We start from the raw sequence: 18,553 nt of genomic DNA on the forward strand, positions 1-18,553 counted from the left end.
CCTCACTATGTAGCTGGTGTTCGGGAGTCATAAGGAGATATCCGGTAGCAGTTCTGATTGCAGCATTTTGGAAGGCCTGTAGCCTTTTCCAGTGTGTATTCTTAAGACCAGGCGACCAGACTGGTGACGCGTAGCTCATGAGCGGTCGGCCAATTGCTTTGTACGTGGTTAGCAACGTTTCTTTATCTTTTCCCCATGTGCTGCCGGAAAGCGACTTGAGGATTTTGTTGCGACTTTGTACTTTAGAAACAATCTCGGTGGCATGAGCCTTGAAGGTTAGAGTATTATTAACGTTACCCCTAAGATCTTTGGGTGACTGACAGTCGGTAGTGTGACACCATCGACGCGTACGTCCAATATTTGCGACATCTGTTCCTTCCACTTCGTAAACAGAGTGGCCGTGGCTTTTTTCGGTGATAATGCCAAGTTGCGCGAGGTAAAGAAACCGGAAATATCGGGGAGAGAGCTGTTTATTTTAAAATCTAATTCATCAACTGAAGGGCCAGGTCCTGTAGCCATAATAGGGCAGCCGTTAGCATAGGAAATGATTGTGACTCCTTCTGGTGGGGAAGGGAGTTTTGATATGTAAAAATTAAACAGAAGCAGGGTTAGGACACCACCCTGTGGAACCCCCTGTTTAATTTTTCTAGGGTTAGAAATTTCATTCCTAAACTCAACCGACGCCTGCCGACCACTCAGGTAATTAGCGGTCCATCTTTTTAGCCAAGCAGGAAGTTGTAAGCCTTCTATGTCTTGGAGTAGCGTGCCGTGGTTGACTGTACCAAAATCTTTTGACAGGTCAAATGCCACGAGCACCGACATATGATGGGGTTTTTGCTGATTCAACCCATATTTCAGTGTAACCCCATATTTTGTTGTAACCACACTTATCGAATGATAATGGGAGTTTATAGAACTACTACCCCGAACACCCGCTGTGGTATTCAAAATAGCATCAAGATTGGATTTCTCAAAACAATGCCCTTAATCCTATGGTCCGGAGTGATAAAAACAATTTTGCATGTTAATGCAAGCGTCGACATTTCCGGTCCTGCAGGAATTTATCTCAGTCTTGAACCCTTCCGTTATCTGTCGGATTGTCTAGTACATTTCCAGGCGTTACCAATCTCTAACTAGACGCCCCTTCCCTTTTCGCTTAACGATTACGCGCAAATACAGCGCGGGTTCGTTAGAAGGACCAATTAGGAAAAGAATTAAAATGCTTTGAATTTGCTAATTGGCGTCAGTTGGAAAAATAGAAGTGACTAGTGGGATTTGTTGGACGCCCTAAACCATTGAACTGCTTGAGTACCAAATATGCAAGCAAGCACTCACTGTTCATGCCCCAAATCAAAATTATCTCTTCGCTTGAACATTTTTCTGAATGAAGTTGAAGCAAGGATATTCGAAATTAATGAGTCTCATGAAAGGTTAAATAAACTGGCGACCAGCAATTCTGTACCACCCACGTGAGCAGGTAATACATTCAGCAAGAACCGGTTACAAAGCTCTTTAGGCCTGAATCATTCTTTGCACACGTCTGCGAGATACTCTTCTGTTCCGGGAAGATTTTAATCCTAATCCCGATCCAAGGAAGTGGTTTTGCTGCATTTACTGGAAAACAAAAAAATTAACGAGCGCTTTTTGCCGATAATACGTAATTCATTTCACGATTGACAAAGGTAGACGAAGGGCCAACAAACGCGCACATAAGCATTAAAACGGCGCGTACGCTGTTACCATCACCACCAAAGAGGTGGAAGATACCATCGATTATGCTAAACCATCAAAAGCAGTATGTCCATACGGCATAGCCATGCCGATGCCTACAAAAACTTTACAAAGAGGGATTTAAATACCTATTTTCAACCTGTCTTTGTCCACCTCCGCCATCCTCGAAAAAATGGAAAATGAGACGACCTGCAACCACAATTTTACCTAAAATCCAGAACCGTGATAAAATATCCAAATCTCTTGCCGGCAGCACTTGGGGTAAAGACAAAGAAACGCTCATTACCACTTACAAAGCAATTGGCCGGCCGAGTGCATGATGCGCGTCCCCGATATGGTCGCCAAGCCTGAAGGTTACTCACTGGAAGGAAATACAGGCCTGCCAAACCACTGCTCTCAGATCCGCTACGGTTTGTCTTCTTATGTCCCCAGAACACCACCTACCCAATAAGGCAAGAGTACTCCTCATTAAGGAGAGAAATGAAATGCTGAACAAACAGTTTCTGTTGAATACCCAGAAACCTGGGCATCCCAACAGACATCTGGTTGATGAGGTCACACCTCCCAGGGGCTGAAGTGGCCATGTTGTTGTTGTTGTTGTAGAGATAAGGTTGCTCCCCGAAGGCTTCGGGGAGTGTTATTGATGTAATGGTCCTTTGCCGGATACAGATCCGGTACCACGGCACCATTAAGGTGCTAGCCCGACCATCTCGGGAACGATTTATGTGGCCACATTAACCCTTCAGGCCATCCCCTCCCTCCCCACCTCCAAGTTCCATGAGAAGCTTGGGGTCGCCAGAGCTTCGTCTGTTAATGAAACAGGATTCGCCGCGAATAGGTGAGGTTGACAATTGGGTTTGGAGAAGCTATATATTGCGCTGGCAACCTGAAGGGTTCTGCTACACAGCCCCTTGAATCTGGTATTTTAGTCGCCTCTTACGGCAGGCATACCTACCGCGGGAATATTCTGACCCCCTAACCCGCTGGAGTCTGAAGTGGCCATCTCTGTAAGCATTATAAGGAGATACAGCATTATAAGGAAATACAGCACCTGAGAACACAGCCGTTAGGGGGCTTAGAATATACCCGCGGAAGGTATGCCTGTCGTCAGAGGCGACTAAAATACCAAATTGATTCAAGGGGTTGCCAACGCAATATATACCTTCTCCCACCCAATTGTCAACACCTCACCTACCTGTGCCGAATATTGTTTCATTAACAGCCGAGGCTCTGGCGACCCCGAACTCCTGATGGATGTAGGGGCGGTATGGCCTAGGAGGTTGCATGTGGTCATACCAAATCGTTCCCTAGATGGTCGGGCTAGTACCTTTATGGTGTTTGTTACAGGAAAGTACCGGATCTGCAGTCGGCAAAGGACCTTCAACATCGATAAAACTCCCCAAGGGCTGCGCGGAGTGTCCTTATCGCTACAACAACAACAACAACAGCCGTATGAAGCAAAAAACCATATCAAGTCCTCAGTAATATCCACAAACAGGCATCGGACCTTATGCCAGGAATTGCCCGTTGTTGTAGCAGTGCTTCGTCCCATCCAATAGGTGCGACCGATCACAAATTTTCATCAATATCCTCTAACGGGAGTCCAAGGAAGCTGGCTGTTTCAACAGGGGCGGACGATAGGGAGATGTTTGTTAGAGGCGTTGGTTCCACATTACAATTGAAGAGATGGTTGGTGCCATGTGGGGACACATTGCAAGCCGGGCATACATTTTGTATGTCGGGGTTGATTCTGGATAGGTAAGAGTTTAACCTGTTACAGTATCCAGATCGAAGTTGAGCTATAGTGACTCGCGTTTCCCTGGGGAGTGTGCGTTCCTCTTCCGCAAGTTTTGGGTACTGTTCATGAGTACTGGATTCACCGGGCAATTCCTGGCATAAAGGTCCGACGCCTGTTTATGGAGTTCACTGAGGACCTGCTTGTGTTTTTTGCTTCATACGGCTGAGTTTTCAGGTACCGTATTTCCTCATAATGAGATGACTCCTTAAGCCACTGGGCGGTATTGGCTCATGAATCAGATGTCTGTTGGGATGCCCAGATTTCTGGGTATTCAACAGGAACTGTTTGGTTAGCATCTAATTTCTCTCCCTGATGGGCAGTATTCTCGCCTCATTATGTAGATGGTGTTCTGGGGACATAATAAGACAGCCCGTAGCGGTTCTGAGAGCAGTATTTTGGCAGGCCTGTAGTTTCTTCCAGGGAGTAGTTTTTAGGCTTGGCGACCATATAGGGGACGCGTAGCATGCAATCGGCTGGCCAATTATTTTGTAAGTGGTAGTGAGCGTTTCTTTGTCTTTTCCCCAAGTACTGCCAGCAAGAGATTTGAGGATTTTATTACGGCTCTGGATTTTCGGCACAATTGCGGCTGCATGCTCACCAAAGTGTAGATCCTGATCAAACGTCACACCCAAGATTTTGGGGTGTTGAACAGTCGGCAGCGTAGTTCCATCGACGTGGATGTTCAAAATGGTCCACATTTGGGACGTCCATGTTGTAAATAATGCCCGTCGAATCCAGTTCTTAAAGACAAATACCCGGAACTCACAGAAGAGGAACGCACTCTCCCTAGGGAAAGGCGCGTTACTCTAGTTCAACTTCAATCAGGGTACTGCAATGTGTTCCACATGACACCAACCATATCTTCAATTGCAATGTGGAACCAACGCCTCTTAACACCCCTCCCTCCTCCGCGACCTTATTTACAACATGGACGTCCCAAATGTCGAACATTTTTGAACAAATTTGAACATCCACGTCGATGGCACTACGCTACCGACTGGCCTACACCCCAAAATCTTGGGTGTGACGTTTGATCAGGATCTACATTTTGGTGAACACGCAGCCGCAATTGTTCCGAAAATCCAGAGCCGTAATAAAATCCTCAAATCCCTTGCTGGCAGTACTTGGGGAAAAGCCGTTTTGCGTGCTACGCGTCCCCTATATGGTCGCCAAGCCTAAAAACTACCCACTAAAAGAAGCTACAGGTCTGCCAAAATACTGCGCTCAGAACCGCCACGGGCTGTCTTCTTATGTCCCCAGAACACCATCTACATAATGAGGCGAGAATACTCCGCATCAGGGAGAGAAATGAGATGCTAACCAAACAGTTCCTGTTGAATACCCAGAAACCTGGGCATCCCAACAGACATCTGATTGATGAGCCAACACCGCCTAGGGACTTAAGAAGTCATCTCCGTAAGCATTTTGAGGAAATACGGCACCTGAGAACTCAGCCGTATGAAGCAAAAAAACACAAGCAGGTCCTTGCTGAACTCCACAAACAGGCGTCGGACCTTTATGCCGGGAATTGCCCGGTGAATCTAGTACTTAGGGAACAGTACCCAAAACTTGCGGAAGAGGAACGCATACTCCCCAGGGAAACGTGAGTCACTCTGGCTCAACTTCGTTCTGGATACTGTGTCCCCACATGACACCAAACATCTCATTAATTGTAATGTGGAACCAACACCTCTATCACCCCTTTCATTATGGTCCACACCTGTCGAAACAGCAAGTTTCCTTGGGCTTCCGTTAGAGGATATTGATGACAATTTGTGATCGGTCGCAGCTATTAGGTGGGGCGAAACATTGCTACAACAACAACAACACCCCTCTCACTGTGGTCCACCTCTGTTGACACTGCAAGTTTCCTTGGAATTCCGTTAGAAGATATTGGTGGCAATTTGTGATCGGTCACGCCTATTGGAAAGGGGCGAAGCACTGCTACGACAACACGAACATGCTTCTCTTCGCTTCGCTAAACATGCCACTCATGTTGTTGTTGTAGCGATAAAGGTCTTGGGGAGTGGTATCGATATTGATTGTCCTTTGCCGGATATAGATGTGGTAAGTTCCGGTAACAAGCACCATAATGGTACAAGCCCAACCATCTTATTAACGATTTAATATAACCAAATTGAACCTTCTAGGCCATTCCGCCCCTCACCCCCTAGTTCTGGAGGTCGCGAGAGCCTTGAATGCTAAAGAAACAGGATTTGCCACGGGTAGGTGGTGGCGTTGACAATTAGGTTGGAGAAGCTATGAATTGCGCTGGCAACCCTTTGAAGGTTGTGCTACACAACCGTTTGAATCTTTGGTTTTTTAGTCGCCTCTTACGACGGGCGTACCTAGCGCAAGTATATTCTAAGCCCCCAACCCGCTGGGAGAACGTGGTAATCGTTATTTATTTTTAATTAACAATCGAATTTTACTTATAGTCGCGTTAGATAATTGTTCATTAAATCTATATCAAATCTACAAAATAAAACTTGTTAACTACAGTTAAATACGTACATACATACATATGTACATATATACATATTCACCTATATATTTCACTATGATACGACCGAAGGCCACCAACACAGAAGTTTTTTCGCAAAAACACTATGGACCACAGCCCCCTTTTCCGAGGGACGCGGGCTCATTTTTAGGTTTTTCGTTAACACATTTTAAACGACTCAACATTTTTTCCGTTTTCGGACTCGCGATCCTGGATCAAAACGCGTCTTTTGACACCCCTCTTGATATTTTTGGACGTGTATTAAGAGTGGCATGAGATCTTTTATAGGCTTTACTCAAGTTTATTTAAAATTTATTTAAATTCGTTGCCATGGTACAATTACCAGGTAGAAGCATTAGCGAAAATGCAACCCTCCCGTGTATTTTGTTGTTGCCGATTGTACATAAACTGTCAATCGTTCTTTCAATTTCTTCTGTCAAAAGTGATGGAAAAGAAAAATGTCACATGTAATTTTCGTCAACAAAGCCAAAACAAAAAAAGAAAAAAGTTGGTTTGCTGATGAAGCTGGAGGAAAAAGGCATTTTTAATGGAAAATAAAGGTAATTAGCTGGTTTTTAAATGATGTATATTTAATTTATTATTATTTATTTACATATAGCAGCTGAATCACTTCTTCAACGTTTCCAGCGGATCAACTCTTGGTAATTCTATACGACGGCATGACACTGATAATATGCGTCCATAAATATCGAGAGAGGTGTTAAAAGACGCGCATTGATCTCGACAACAATAATCGGAAGGTGGAGGTAAAATATTTTGTGTTGGACAAGAGATATTTGCAAAAGAAGTTGAAAATTTTCAATTGAAAATTTTCATGTGCGCGTTGTAATGTTGATGATATTGTACCCACAAAAAAAATTGTGGACATAAACGTTTTGCGCAGATATAGTTTTGGTCTCCAAACCGGTGTTGGACCCACCCAGATTAATATTTATAAGCGCGGCCAAAGGCCGCCAGCGCAAAAATACTATGGATCCCACCCCGGTCTCGAAACACTCCGGGGTCATTTTTCGGTTTTTTGGGAATATCTTTTGAACGAGCTAAAATTTTTCTTTTCCGCCTTCGGATTATTGTTATTGGATTTGGTGCTGCATGTTATATTGCACTCAAAGAAATGGAGTATGATAAGAAACTTATAGATTTTCTGTCGAAACGTTTATATGATCGCATCACTTCAAGATTATCACATGGTATATGTAATGGTGATCCAGAGCAAAGGTATAGTGGTTTATTAAATGTATCATTAATTATGGCCTTAAAAGATGTGGCGTTGTCTAGTGCCTCAGCATGTACTTCTGCATCACTGGAACCTACGTGCGATTGGAACTGATCAGGATTTGGCACATAGTTCAATAAGGTATACGAGTTTACCGTACTGAATTGTTTAGTTAATTTGAAAGTAATTTATTGTTAATTTTTTATAGATTTGGTATTGGTTGTTTTACCACCATTGAAGAGGTTGATTATATTACCGATACCTGCATCAAACATGTCGAACGTTTACGTGAAATGTCTCCATTATGGGAGATGGTGCTAGAACCAACTGATTTGACAAATATCCAATGTTTGCAACATTAATTTTGTTTATGATATATAAATAAGGCACCGTTTTGTATTGTATGCATCTTTTAGTGTATGTATTTATATTCCAAAGCAGTTTAATGTAAAGTGAGATACAACTTTAGGAATTATATTGTTCCTACTTTATCTGCCTAAGGTCGTTATTTTGTAGTATTAAAATTATATTGGGAAATGCTATTGCTAAATGTTTTTTGATGTGGACCTTATTTTCAATACATGTATGTATGAGTGCTAACGTTACTGTCTTCAAGAGATGTTGAAAATTTGGGATGAGATTGTATATAAAATGCTGAGTTAATAGTATGTTCATGAATAAGTACTGATTTATTTTAAAATTTCATGTATTTTGTAAAGTAAAAATTAAGTAATTTAGTAACCTAATAAATATCGAAGATACATATATACATAATAACGTTTAACGTTGGAAACTCGTCGTGTCGGTGTTTGAGGTGCAGATTTCTTTGAAGGATATGTACTCCATGTCTTTAGATGTAATCTTTTTTAATTAAAAAAAGCACGGGTGTGTTGAAAATTTCAAATGAGTCGCTATGCCACAGAACTTTCGGGTTCAGCGCCATTGCATGATTGTTTTGATCCAATTTTTCTTTTGGCCCCTCTGGTCGGAACCGATTTTGCTTTCGGTTTAATTTTTGGATACTAGTTCGGTTGTAGTACTGACTTCAATTACGGTTCCGGGTTTTCCTTCTGGCTCTAGCCAGGAGGCTTATGTAGCAATTTCGGCTTTAGGTTGGATCTGGTATCGGTACCTACTACGGTAAAAGTTCGGCATGGAATATTTCCGTTTTCAACTCCAGGATCGGTTATACTCCAGTTTTTTTCTTGTCATCATATGGATGATATAAATAATCTAAAAGTAAATCTATAGCATGTAAAGCATAATTGTCTAGCAATATTATCTCTTCGCAAACTGTTTGTGGCCCTGATAAGGGCCCCTTTTCGTAGGTATAATTGTTTAGCATTTTTTTTTCTCTTTGTTGACTAGTGGTGGCCCTGATAAGGGCCGTTTTGCGTATACTTGTATAGCATATTTTCGCTCTTTGTTAACTAATGGTGGCCCTGAGGAGGTTACTGCGTCTGGGTTTCACGGCTTATTAGTGGTACATCATGCATATCCGTTTGTGTGCTGCAGCTGTTCCGTGCGAAGTATTGACCCTTCGCTCCAACGGTGTCACTTAAAAAAAAGCGAACATGTAGAAGGGACTTTATTATGTATCCTTCGTCCTTACTTCGCGTTGTAGCGGCGAAAGTAGTGTCCGATATTTTGGTAGATAACTGTAGGAATGACCGTTGGGGACGATGAGACAACTTCCGTTTTTCACAAACTCTTGATTAGCACTGCTAAGTCATACATAAAATTATATTCACCCCTATTCTGCATTTCGATTACGTTCCCGTTCTACGCTCCGCTTTAATCGAAGTTTGGTATTCTGCATTACGCCGGAATCGTAAAGAGAAGAGGAAGAGCAAACGATTTTTCGAAATCAGCTGTTGGTACGGAATGTGTGAACATTGGAACAAAATAAAATAAAGAAAATTTGTAAAAAACACTGAAAAACGTTTATATTTTATTATCCACGCCATTTTGTACAAAAAAAAAGCAAAAGAATATATTGCCGCAGTGTCAAATTCTTTTAAATATTTCGCTTTAACAAACATAGCTGGAAATATTGCTGATAGTTTTGAGGCTTCCTCTGGAGTTGCAGAAGGGAAAGAGTAATAAAATGCCGATATACTTTGAGTTCCGGTGTGACTTCGTATTGGGTCATTCGTTTCGAAGTCATCGTAGTACAAGAAAAAAGGAATCACTTTCTTGTTCGGAAACTTCAATACTTTTTCCTTCCATAACTCGCCTTGAAAGTAGCTATTGATATGGCAGAGATTATCCTGACTAAGCACTTCAATTCTCTCTAAAGTCTTAGTCAACATATTAGGTAGCTCAAAAAACTTTTTTAGCTGAAAACGTAGAGGAAGAATTGTTCCCCCAAACGTTTTACTATCAACTGATGCAACCCCCTTTGAAACTATTTCTGTTACTACGGAGTCAAAATTGAATTGTGTTGGATTTTGTAAGAACACATTTTGTAGTAAATAATTCGTTAATTGGTATTCACTTTTAAACAAGGTAATCATATTCAAAAAATTATGTATAAAACTTTCCACGCTTTCCCTAACCTCCTGGTCAGAAATAGTTTTGGAAATATTTAGTAGAGGATTAAGTGTAATCTCCAAAAGATTGGTCACGTTACAGATAATTTCTTGTACATGTTTTGTAGTCAAGTCGCTTTGAGCATACATATAGGAAATGAATTGTAAAAGTTTTTGCTTCAACGAATCAACTAAAAAAATACTATCTATGACATAGTTTTTTGATGCGTTTGTATTTTGAATATCTAAAACTTGAGGTTCATTAAAAAAATGTTTGTATTTAGAATTCCGTTTGAGCTGTTAAAATTTTCGGGAAGTTTTATATTTACAAGTTTAGTTTCCGATATGTTTGTATTTTCAGAGCTTCTGTGAATATGATTTAAATGCCTTTTTAAGGTTTTTATATTTGAGAACGATTGTATACATTTATCTTGTTGACACTTAAATAGTCCATATGGTTTTTTGCGGTGAACATATTTTAAATGTATGATTAAATCATTTACAGTTTTTAGGCAGTCTTTACATACAAAGCAAATAAACATTATGAAAACGCTCGAATTGTTAAATTTACGCAAGCCGAAATACAGTTTGAATCAGGCATGCTTAACGAACGAAACGATATCATTTCGTTACGATAATCAACGTTAATAAACGAAACGAAGTCATTTCGTTTCGTTTATTAACGTTAAGAACGACAAATTAACGTTAATTTGACGATCTTAACGTTAATAAACGAAACGAAGTGACTTCGTTTCGTTTATTAGCGTTGATTATCGTAACGAAATGATATCGTTTCGTTCGTTAAGCATGCCTGGTTTGAATCTATCTCAAAAAAATATTTTTGTATAAATTGCCAAACGTGAACACATTGCTTTTGATATTGAAGATTAAAAATATAATGCAGTTTGAAAATATTGGACACTGCCTCAATAACAGATGCGTATGAGTATTTTATATCGTCAAATACTCCAACTATCTGCAAATTAGCCGTATCTTCATTACAAATTAATACTACTAGCGGCTGTAATTGTAGTCCATATTCCCCTAAATGCAGGGAAAGTCTTTCTAGAGATGTTTGTAGATCGTTGGAACTGTTCACCCTTACCAAAATTGTTGCTGAGAGTCACTGATTGACGGCTTCCAAAATTGTTTATTTTTCGATTTAATAAGCTCTCTCGGAGGCAATACAGCTGACATAAGATCAAATATTGCAGCATCACGTAAATCTTAGTAAAGAAAAAAATTATTAAAATTAACTAAAATATACTATTATGAAACTACCTTTGTTAGTTGTATCACAAAGTGTTGTGTTCAATAAATGATTCCCATTTAACATGGAGCCCATAGCAATTACCGTAGCTTATTTTGTCGAAGTCTATGTCTATCTACAATTTCATAAGTGAGTTAAAATAAAAATTTAGTTGTCAGTTGTTATTTAGAATTGGTTGGTTAATTCGAAATGATGTTTCATGCATTCATTATTCAAAGCTAATGCAAATGGAAAATACTTATAAATTAACTTTGCTCCTAGCAAACTCAGTATAAAATATTTTACTTTTATAGTCGAATATTACTGCATTAAGCAAATATGTACGTATGCATCTGAAAGCTGTGCTTTGCACTCACCAAAGTTTTTCCAAAGCTTTTCTCGTAGGAAGGCCACTCAAGAAGTAATTCGATTATTGTTTTGTCTTTACTGTTTGATAAGCTAATTCTGCGATAATCAATGGTTTCCACCCAACGTCTTTGTACCTCCTCCCAAGGTTCACAAAAATGTCGGAGCCACTCCTTGTGATCTTCGAAGACAGTCGCTGAAGAACTTGGAATCTCTTCGATATCTTCGGGCAAATAATCGAATTGCGATTGAAATGCAGTCCTTTTTGCAGGAAATAAACTTTCCTTACGCAAGCGTGCAACTGAATTTTTATAGAAATGGTACAATTTTCCACTTGGATATTTGCTGCTCTTGTTGTAATAAACCTCCTGTCATTGTTTTAAAATTTAATTTCAAATTGGTTTCAAAAGGATAACAAGGAACTAATACATTATGCCGATATGACACGACGTTTCTTCATGTATTTTTCGGGTATTGTATAAGACCATCCCCTTCGTACAAAAAACAGAAAAAATGCCCCAAAAATACATGAAAAAAACATAGTGTCATATCGGCTTTAGCAATATTCACAATATCTTCATAATCTTTATAAATTTACTAGTCAGCTTACCACTTGTTCTCCAGGAAATTTGGTACAAATCTGATTTGCAACGCACAAAAAATCTTTTTCTCGCATTAATTTTCAATAATATTTGATCGGCCTCTTTGTGTTAAAATCGATGGATTCGTTTCCACAATGAAGTGTTTTAACAAACTTTCAGTCTTCGTTGATAAATATTTTTCTAAATCCTGAGAAATTAAATGTGAAAATATAATTCATAAGCAGATATATGTTTTCAAATTCTATACTTACAAAGTCCGCAGCCCCTAAAGGGAGGGAATTCCTTAGAAACCGGTGTTGTGATAGAATGCAAAAACTTTTGAAACTGGCTTTCTATGCGTGCAAGGATATTTTTTATCTCACAAGTTTACTAAAATATTTAATTATGTAATCCTCGGAAATACTAAGGTTTCAAGATTTTACATTTTGTCTCTGTAATGGCTTAAGCTTCGACTGAAATTTTAATTTTGTAGTAAAGTCGTCTTTGAAGATTTTTTCTACGTCGCTTTCAGTCAAATACAAAACTGCAATTCCAAAAGCTTTGTAAAAAAACAATAAATTATTGAAATAGCGATCAATATGCAAAGCACCGGCTCTTTCCAAAAATGCATTAATATTATTCTGTGGAGCTCAGTATGCATTCACCAATTTTTTGCATTTCTGAAAATTTCAAACATACACAAACAGCAAGTTCCTTTAGCATTGCGAGGAGTACATATTTGTTTCTGCAATAAATTGTTGTCTTAATATTAATGCAATTTTGGGGAAAGCCGTAATTTTAGTTAAATAACTTACAATTTAAATGTTCATAAACATTTTCCAATTTCCACTCACTAAGCGTTTTAAGCAAAACATCAGACATTATTTTTATTTCTAGTAATTATGCACTTGTTGGTCTGAAAAACGTCTTCACAAACTAAAAAGCAAACAGTAACTGAAGTTTATCGTTTGATAGAGTTGCCAATAATTAAAGAACGTAGGGAGAAAAATCTATCACTGCTTGTAATTTTGGTATCCAGGCTGCGGAGTGGAAATGTAAGCGTCTGGTTTTTGGTTTGCAATACAGAATGATGGATGCCGTGTTCATACATAACGAAATGTGGATATATTTATTTCATCGTTTAAAACTTTCGTATTTATCTTACGATTTTCTTCGGTGAAAGCTTATTTTTTCTAAAAAAACGAAAAAAAGAATTACGTCAATTAAAAATAATTGGAAAAAAACGTACGGCTTTTAAATTCTGCCTTACAAAATGCAAAATATGTATATTTATGTATATAAGTTATATTTATTATATATATAAGTTATATTTATTTTTTTATTTTTTCATAAAAAAAACTGTAATGGTTAAACGATTGCTCAGAAATTACAGCCTAGAAAAAAGTTGTGTATGCAATTAGGTAATTCTCTGAATTTAATTTTCGTAGAAAGCGTAGTTTCCACATTACTGTCAAAAGTTTTCTACTTGCTACAACAAAATACACATAAAAAATATTTTTTACGCTTTCTACATTTTCTAGACCCAAACCCATGTGGTGAATTGTAGAGATTTTTCTACAATTTTAATTTCCAATTAAGTAGCGAAAAACTTTAATTTTTGATATAAACTTTGTTGTGTACATTTGTATGGGGGAAATTTAAATTTTTTTTTCATAATTCTTAAAAGCGGGGTGCATATAAGCGGGAAATTGTAGTTGACCCTAATGCTTCATAGTTACAGAGCAACTAAAACTTAATGCTAAAAATTCAATCAGCACAGGCTGTTACAATTTATGATAGGAGTTACGATGGAAATACAAATCCTCGCTCATCGCACGCACGGCATCAATCTTAGTTGGGAATTCCAAAAAAATTAAGGTAATTGTATTAATATTTGGTGGCAATATTATTTAGTTCTTGAAAAATCCCGTTACTATGACTAGTTCCATCGGCTTGAATATCTAATGAGAGACGAGGAAACATAATAGGCGCTGCTAATGCAGCAAGAAATATTTGACTTAATTAAAGAAAATATTTTCTTAATTATTTTCAAGCTTCTGTTGCAATTTGTTATTGTTCCTGGCGATTATTCCCGAATATAAACTAAGAAATTTGAAGAAAATATTTTCTTGATAATTCTCAAATTGTCCAACGGTTCTTCCTCCATATATTTTATTGTTTTTTGCCAATCAGACAATTATTTTCTTATTTTTTTTCCAGCATAAGCAAAGATCTTTTCTCAGTTTAAGTAAATTGAAGAAAATATTTTCCTGTTTATTTAACACTTTTTTTTAGCATTTTTTCTTCGTGGTTTTTGTTTCTGTTTTTTATTAGGAAAAACATTTTCTTATTTAAAGTAAACGTGTTTTACTAATTTCAGTGAAAATCAAGTCAATTTTGACTATTTCTCCAATAATTTACTAATTTGAGAATAAGAAATTTTTTTTCTAGATTTGAGAAAAATATTTTTTCCGTGTACCGTATAAGAGCATCTTCTAACTTATATTGAATTATACCTTGAATTTGTGTTATTGACATTCACCACGGGTAATTTTCACTGAAAATGTAGCTAATTTCTACAAAAGGTATAATTTTATTCAATCCCTCAAACAATTTAGTTGAAAAATCTCTGTATTAATACCGTTTGTTTGAGTAAGCGTTTTTCGCTCAACTTTTTGTTAGTAAAGTTATTTCCATGATATTTTATTTGCGAACCACTTTCAGCCGAACCCAGGACCAACGACGGGGACGTAGTGGTTATATGGTCCCATTTATTTTTTTTTTTTGCTTTTTTAAATTTTTTTGTATTTTCTTTTATTTTATGTTTTTTTTTTTTATTTATTCCTTTTTTTTTTTGTGTTTTTTTTTTTTTATTTTATGTTTTTTTTTATTTTTATGTCTTTATGTATAATCATAAGTGGAGTATTGTGTTGAATATGACTTATGTTGAATACTTGTTACACTATAACGTTTCCAGAATTTCATAAAATCACGAAGTATAGACTCTCCGCTTTGCTCCGACCAATAGCCATTATTGTTATCTATAAAAAGGAAACTTTCTTTAATGTGAGAAAGAATTTTATGAATTTTTAGTGTTTCGGTAAGTTTGTCGATGCTTTTCAAAGCATAATCTAAATGTTTTATATGGGTATCAAGTAAGCTCCCAACTTTTCCAGATGTAAAACAGCAATCGACAATTTTGTTCATTTCTTTGAATAGGGTATAAGTTTGTAAATACCTACCTTTTCGTATATTTCTAGATCTAATAACTTGTCTGCCTCTTTTAGTAACGTTCTACAAGCATTTCCTTCGAATGTATCTCCATGGTAATTTTTGGAAATCAGATTTAGTTTCTTAGGCCACAATAAAGCTTTCTCTTTACCCACAAGACCAACTAATCCCTTCCAGAAAAGGTGGTTTACAAAACCCTGTAAAATATGAAGCTCAGGTATAATACACTTTTGTAAAACATAAACATCGTCATCTTCATCAAAAATAGGAGGATTGACTGTACTGTGACTTTCCATACTAAATTTTTTGTTCTTACCTGGAAGACAATACTTTTCATAATCAGCTCGTAGATTTCCATAAGTTTTTAATTGCATACAATTACTTATTTCTGAAGCATCCGTTGCATCCGTTAAACTCGTTGTGCCACTATCACTTTCAGTACCTCTTAAAGTTCTTAATGAAACAAAACAGTATGGACAGGGATACATAGAAGTTGCCGTTTGCTGCCCATTAATTATTAACAAAAGCTTAAAATCTGCAACAAAATTGAATGAAATATTATTAAGCTTTGTTAAGTCGACTAAAAGTTTAACATTATCATAACTTTCTTTTATTTGTGGAACTATACATAATAATATCAATTTATCGACACTAGTCAACTTACTTTTTTTTCCAACAGTGTCACCTTCAGAGTAAAGCGATCTATTAGCATATTCGTTTGAATTATCTAAGCTAAACTCGTCATTTTGAGGACTTGTACAATTTAATTTAGGCGAATAATTTTCAGGCAGGATTGTTAAGCTAATCTTAAAAAAATCTTGCCATGAATCAGCCATAACTATTACAATGCAATTTCCTACCAAATTCCTACTGTCTATAACCGAATCAAGCAGTTCTTCAGCATTAGCAAAAACGACTAGCCGTTCCTCCTTGTTTGCTGTACCTTCACAGTCAAATTTATACAAATTTACTTTATATAAATTGCTTAGAAATTTTGATTGAAGAGACATATGCTGTTTACAACCCTTAGGAATCGACTTTCTGCCTACATTACATCTTATAAAATTTGTTATTACCTTCATCTGATTTTGCGATGCTGAGATTTTTACTCTAAAGCTATCTAAACTGTCATTACTAAAAGACAACTCTTTTTATACTCAGTTGAGCAGAGCTCACAGAGTATATTAAGTTTGATTGGATAACGGTTGGTTGTACATATATAAAGGAATCGAGATAGATATAGACTTCCATATATCAAAATAATCAGGATCGAAAAAAAATTTGATTGAGCCATGTCCGTCCGTCCGTCCGTCCGTCCGTCCGTCCGTCCGTCCGTCCGTCCGTCCGTTAACACGATAACTTGAGTAAATTTTGAGGTATCTTGATGAAATTTGGTATGTAGGTTCCTGAGCACTCATCTCAGATCGCTATTTAAAATGAACGATATCGGACTATAACCACGCCCACTTTTTCGATATCGAAAATTTCGAAAAATCGAAAAAATGCGATAATTCATTGCCAAAGGCGGCTAAAGCGATGAAACTTGGTAGATGGGTTGACGTTATGACGCAGACTAGAAAGTTAGTAAGATTTTGGACAATGGGCGTGGCGCCGCCCACTTTTACAAGAAGGTAATTTAAAAGTTTTGCAAGCTGTAATTTGGCAGTCGTTGAAGATATCATGATGAAATTTGGCAGGAACGTTACTACTATTACTATATATGTGCTAAATAAAAATTAGCAAAATTGGATGAAGAACACGCCCACTTTTTAAAAAAAAATTTTTTTAAATTCAAATTTTAACAAAAAATTTAATATCTTTACTGTATATAAGTAAATTAAGTCAAAATTCAACTCCAGTAATGATATGATGCAACAAAATACAAAAATAAAAGAAAATTTCAAAATGGGTGTGGCTCCGCCCATTTTCATTTAGTTTGTCTAGAATACTTTTAATGTCATAAGTCTAACAAAAATTTACCAATCCTTCTCAAATTTGGTAGGAGCATAGATTCTGTGACGGTAACTGTTCTCTGTGAAAATGGGCGAAATCGGTGGAAGCCACGCCCAGTTTTTATACACAGTCCACCGTCTGTCCTTCCGCTCGGCCGTTAACACAATAACTTGAGCAAAAACCGATATATCTTTACTAAACTTAGCCCACGTACTTATCTGAACTCATTTTATCTTGGTATAAAAAATGGCCGAAATCCGACCATAACCACGCCCACTTTATCGATATCGAAAATTACGAAAAATGAAAAAATGCCATAATTCTATACCAACTACGAAAAAAGGGATAAAACATGGTAACTGGATTGGCTTATTGACGCAAAATATAACTTTGGAAAAAACTTTGTAAAATGGGTGTGACACCTACCATATTATGTAGAAGAAAATGAAAAAGTTCTACAAGGCGAAATCAACAGCCCTTGGAATCTTGGCAGGAATACTGTTAGTGGTATTGCATATATAAATAAATTAGCAGTACCCGACAGATGATTTTCTGGATCACCTGGTCCACATTTTGGTCGATATCGCGAGAACGCCTTCACATATACATCTAAGGGCCACTCGCTTTTAAAACCCTCATTAATACTTTTTATTTGATATCCATATCGTACAAACACATTCTAGAGTCACCCTGGCCCACCCTAATGGCGATATCTCGAAAAGGCGTCCACCTATAGACCTAATGCCCACTCCCTCTTAAAATGCTCAGTAACACCTTTCGTTTGATACCCATATCGTACAAACATTCTAGAGTCACCCCTGGCCCACCCTAATGGCGATATCTCGAAAAGGCGTCCACCTATATACCTAATGTCCACTCCCTCTTAAAATGCTCAGTAACACCTTTCGTTTGATACCCATATCGTACAAACATTCTAGAGTCACCCCTGGCCCACCCTAATGGCGATATCTCGAAAAGGCGTCCACCTATAGACCTAATGCCCACTCCCTCTTAAAATGCTCAGTAACACCTTTCGTTTGATACCCATATCGTACAAACATTCTAGAGTCACCCCTGCCCACCCTAATGGCGATATCTCGAAAAGGCGTCCACCTATAGACCTAATGCCCACTCCCTCTTAAAATGCTCAGTAACACCTTTCGTTTGATACCCATATCGTACAAACATTCTAGAGCCACCCGTGGTCCACCTTTATGGCGATATCTCGAAAAGGCGTCCACCTATAGAACTAAGGATTACTCCCTTTTAAAATACTCATTACCACCTTTCATTTGATACCCATATTGTACAACCACATTCTAGAGTCACCCTGGCCCACCCTAATGGCGATATCTCGAAAAGGCGTCCACCTA

At 37.7% G+C, this 18,553-nt stretch overlaps 1 protein-coding gene and 2 long non-coding RNA genes across 5 annotated transcripts; 1 reads left to right on the forward strand and 2 right to left on the reverse strand.

Annotated features, from left to right (window-relative positions):
• Window positions 1-6,417: 6,417 nt before the first annotated feature.
• LOC137247858 (uncharacterized) lies at window positions 6,418-7,660 on the forward strand. Its single transcript, XR_010951908.1, has 4 exons — window positions 6,418-6,592; window positions 6,652-7,271; window positions 7,332-7,410; window positions 7,478-7,660. It is a non-coding gene; the product is annotated as an uncharacterized lncRNA (long non-coding RNA).
• Window positions 7,661-10,764: 3,104 nt separating this feature from the next.
• Window positions 10,765-13,185, reverse strand: LOC137247859 (uncharacterized). 3 transcript variants are annotated; one of them, XM_067778794.1, is made up of 7 exons: window positions 12,812-13,185; window positions 12,440-12,555; window positions 12,269-12,386; window positions 12,026-12,204; window positions 11,427-11,783; window positions 11,082-11,185; window positions 10,765-11,026 (listed from the first exon to the last, which is right to left on the reverse strand). In XM_067778794.1, exons 4-6 carry the CDS (start codon window positions 12,089-12,091, stop codon window positions 11,096-11,098), a joined length of 513 nt encoding a protein of 170 aa, XP_067634895.1. In that variant the 5' UTR covers window positions 12,092-12,204; window positions 12,269-12,386; window positions 12,440-12,555; window positions 12,812-13,185; the 3' UTR covers window positions 10,765-11,026; window positions 11,082-11,095. The 3 variants fall into 3 exon arrangements, with proteins under 3 accessions (XP_067634895.1, XP_067634894.1, XP_067634896.1); XM_067778793.1 differs by having other exon boundaries at window positions 12,269-12,555; XM_067778795.1 differs by lacking the exon at window positions 12,812-13,185 and having other exon boundaries at window positions 12,440-12,651.
• Window positions 13,186-14,894: 1,709 nt separating this feature from the next.
• LOC137249660 (uncharacterized) lies at window positions 14,895-16,086 on the reverse strand. Its single transcript, XR_010952477.1, has 3 exons — window positions 15,544-16,086; window positions 15,239-15,424; window positions 14,895-15,037 (listed from the first exon to the last, which is right to left on the reverse strand). It is a non-coding gene; the product is annotated as an uncharacterized lncRNA (long non-coding RNA).
• Between the last annotated feature and the right edge of the window lie 2,467 nt (window positions 16,087-18,553).

The sequence above is a fragment of the Eurosta solidaginis genome, chromosome 4 (assembly GCF_040869045.1).
Source record: "Eurosta solidaginis isolate ZX-2024a chromosome 4, ASM4086904v1, whole genome shotgun sequence".
Taxonomy (NCBI): domain Eukaryota; kingdom Metazoa; phylum Arthropoda; class Insecta; order Diptera; family Tephritidae; genus Eurosta; species Eurosta solidaginis.

Coding starts and splice junctions, on each gene's coding strand:
- LOC137247859 (XM_067778794.1), bottom strand. CDS start 12,091: ATGCGAGAAAAAGATTTTTTGTGCGTTGCAAATCAGATTTGTACCAAA. Junction 11,784..12,025: donor AATTTCCTGGAGAACAAGTG/GTAAGCTGACTA, acceptor AAACAATGACAG/GAGGTTTATTACAACAAGAG. Junction 11,186..11,426: donor AAAGCTTTGGAAAAACTTTG/GTGAGTGCAAAG, acceptor ATGAAATTGTAG/ATAGACATAGACTTCGACAA.